The sequence below is a fragment of the Penaeus chinensis genome, chromosome 43, assembly GCF_019202785.1.
Source record: "Penaeus chinensis breed Huanghai No. 1 chromosome 43, ASM1920278v2, whole genome shotgun sequence".
Lineage (NCBI taxonomy): Eukaryota > Metazoa > Arthropoda > Malacostraca > Decapoda > Penaeidae > Penaeus > Penaeus chinensis.
The window spans coordinates 6129143-6131642 of record NC_061861.1 but is presented as its reverse complement, the minus strand read 5'-3'; the positions used below and the strand labels follow the sequence as shown (position 1 = coordinate 6131642).

Below are 2500 nucleotides of genomic sequence, written 5' to 3'. Positions count from 1 at the left end.
CTAAGTGAGTCACTAAAAAGCCTCCATGTGAACCACCACAGAGGAAGACTTGTGATGGATCCAAAACATCTTTAAATCTGTAAAAATAATATATACGTCATATATATATATATATATATATATATATATATATATATATATGTATGTATGTATGCATCCATGTATGTATGCATGTATGTATGTATGTATGTAAATATGTGTGTGTGTATGTATGTATGTATGTATGTATGTATGTATGTATGTATGTATGTATGTATGTATGTATGTATGTATGTATGTATGTATGTATGTATGTATGTATGTATGTATGTATGTATGTATGTATGTATGTATGTATGTATGTAAGTATGTATGTAAGTATGTATGTATGTATGTATGTATGTATGTATGTATGTATGTAAGCGTGTGTGTGTGTGTGTGTGTGTGTGTGTGTGTGTGTGTGTGTGTGTGTGTGTGTGTGTGTGTGTGTGTGTGTGTGTGTGTGTGTGTGTGTGTGTGTGTGTGTGTGTGTGTGTGTGTGTGTGTGTGTGTGTGTGTGTGTGTGTGTGTGTGTGTGTGTGTGTGTGTGTGTTTGTGTATGTGCATATATAAAATGGCTGTGATGCATAATGACATACTTGATGCCAATGGCTCATCTGAGCTCCTCTTTTTGTGAAAGTAGTGACTTCATTTGTTTGGTGTCACAATGAGATATAAGCACTTAAAATGAAGAGAAGCATTTAATTTTTCAAACTTTCGTCTATGAAACAGAACAAGCTATTAGGTGCCTAACATTGTACTTGAAGTACTGAACAAACCAAGCAATTTTTGAAGTTGCAGTTATTAGGTAAAGAAATAACAACCAAATCAGTTCTTAATAATCCATCAAAATACATATCAATCAAGCCAAAACTGTTCAAACTAACAAATATTCCAGTTAATGTATCTATGCCTAATAGTAATCAAGCTAATATACATAATCTATCAAACTAAAAATGAAGCCAATACTTTCAAATTAAGTTCCATAATTCTAATGATAATAATAATAATAATAATAATAATAATAATAATAATAATAATTACAACAACAACCATCCACACACAAAAATATCTTATAATACCAATCAACTACATCTACTCATAACCCTTTCCTATGAAACTATAAAGCCAAAACCCACCTTTCAAGACAGGAGGTGACAGCCTGGTGGACATCAGACACGTCAACAACACCAACATGGCCAGGGAGGGCATTGACCCCATCCTCTCCAAACCCTAAAGAACCACGGTAGTTGGGAAAAACAACGGAGTAGCCCAGCTTGACGAAGAAGGAGGGCTCGAAGTAGAACATATTGGCCACGGTGGAATGGGGTCCTCCGTGCGGCCAGCAGATCAAGGGACGCTTGGGGGCACCTGGGAGGATACGGGGAGGGGACGGGGGTGAGGGGATGTGTTGAGATAATGTGAGCCGAATAATATTTGATGAGTTGAACACAAAAAATAAATCATTCAATAGATAGATCTCAATTAAAAAAAAAAAAAAAAATGAACATCATTTAAAGTGGAATATAAAACCACCAAATTTGCAATATACAACATAAGATATTCTTCAGGTTATTCTACCTTCCTCTAGATATGTTGGACCATAGTAGATGACTGAAATGGGGATGTCTGAGTACTTGGAGTCAGGATGTGGAACTTCATTCACAAACGACCAGTATGATCGGAAGTGATTTGGGATGCCAGGTATTTCTCTTCTCGGGGTTACCTAGTTATTCAGGGGAAGAAAGTGGAATAAAAAAGGAGAAAAGGGGAGTGAGTGAGTGAGAGAGAGAGAGAGAGAGAGAGAGAGAGAGAGAGAGAGAGAGAGAGAGAGAGAGGGAGGGAGGGAGGGAGGGAGGGAGGGAGGGAGGGAGGGAGGGAGGGAGGGAGGGAGGGAGGGAGGGAAGGAGGGAGGGAGGGAGGGAGGGAGGGAGGGAGAGGGAGAGGGAGAGGGAAAGGGAGAGGGAGAGGGAGAGGGAGAGGGAGAGGGAGAGGGAGAGAAAGAAAGAGAGAGAGAGAGAAAGAAAGAGAGAGAGAGAAAGATTGATTCATCTGAAAACCGATTCTTGATTTTTTTTGAGCTCCAAAAATTTTAAAATATTAAAAAATACAGTTAATACCTATTTGTAATACATTTTCCACTCCTTTTGTATATCTAAGAATAGACACTAACATATATCTTTACATAATGAGATTAAACATTTACCAAAACAATAGACAAATACTATAAAAAGTTAACATTGCACTTTGTATGCTGTAAGCCACAAAATCATACCTCAGTGAAAGTATTCTTGATGGTGGCCTCCTGTCCTTCCCCTGGAACATGCCCAAGCAAAACTCTTGAGGGAAGGCTGATGAGGGAGTTATCAGCCACCATCCAGTCCTGGTACACATCGAGCACATTCATGCTCCCCAGGTGGGTTAACTCCGTAATTGCGCCTGAGTCTAGGGTGTGAGATAAAAGGACAGAGATAAAGAATCT

General features: G+C 38.6%; 1 protein-coding gene across 6 annotated transcripts in view; it reads right to left on the bottom strand.

Moving 5' to 3' along the window:
• Positions 1–2500, bottom strand: part of LOC125048271 (acylamino-acid-releasing enzyme-like) — a 16888-nt gene that overhangs the window by 2947 nt on the left and 11441 nt on the right. For all 6 annotated transcript variants that reach the window (XM_047646890.1, XM_047646891.1, XM_047646888.1 and 3 more), the window contains exons 11-14: positions 2294–2463; positions 1600–1744; positions 1158–1389; positions 1–77 (exon numbers count right to left, since the gene is read on the bottom strand). The exon at positions 1–77 is cut by the window's left edge and continues 14 nt beyond it. In XM_047646890.1, the coding sequence (XP_047502846.1) occupies positions 1–77; positions 1158–1389; positions 1600–1744; positions 2294–2463 (624 nt within the window). The remainder of the gene's footprint in view (positions 78–1157; positions 1390–1599; positions 1745–2293; positions 2464–2500) is intronic.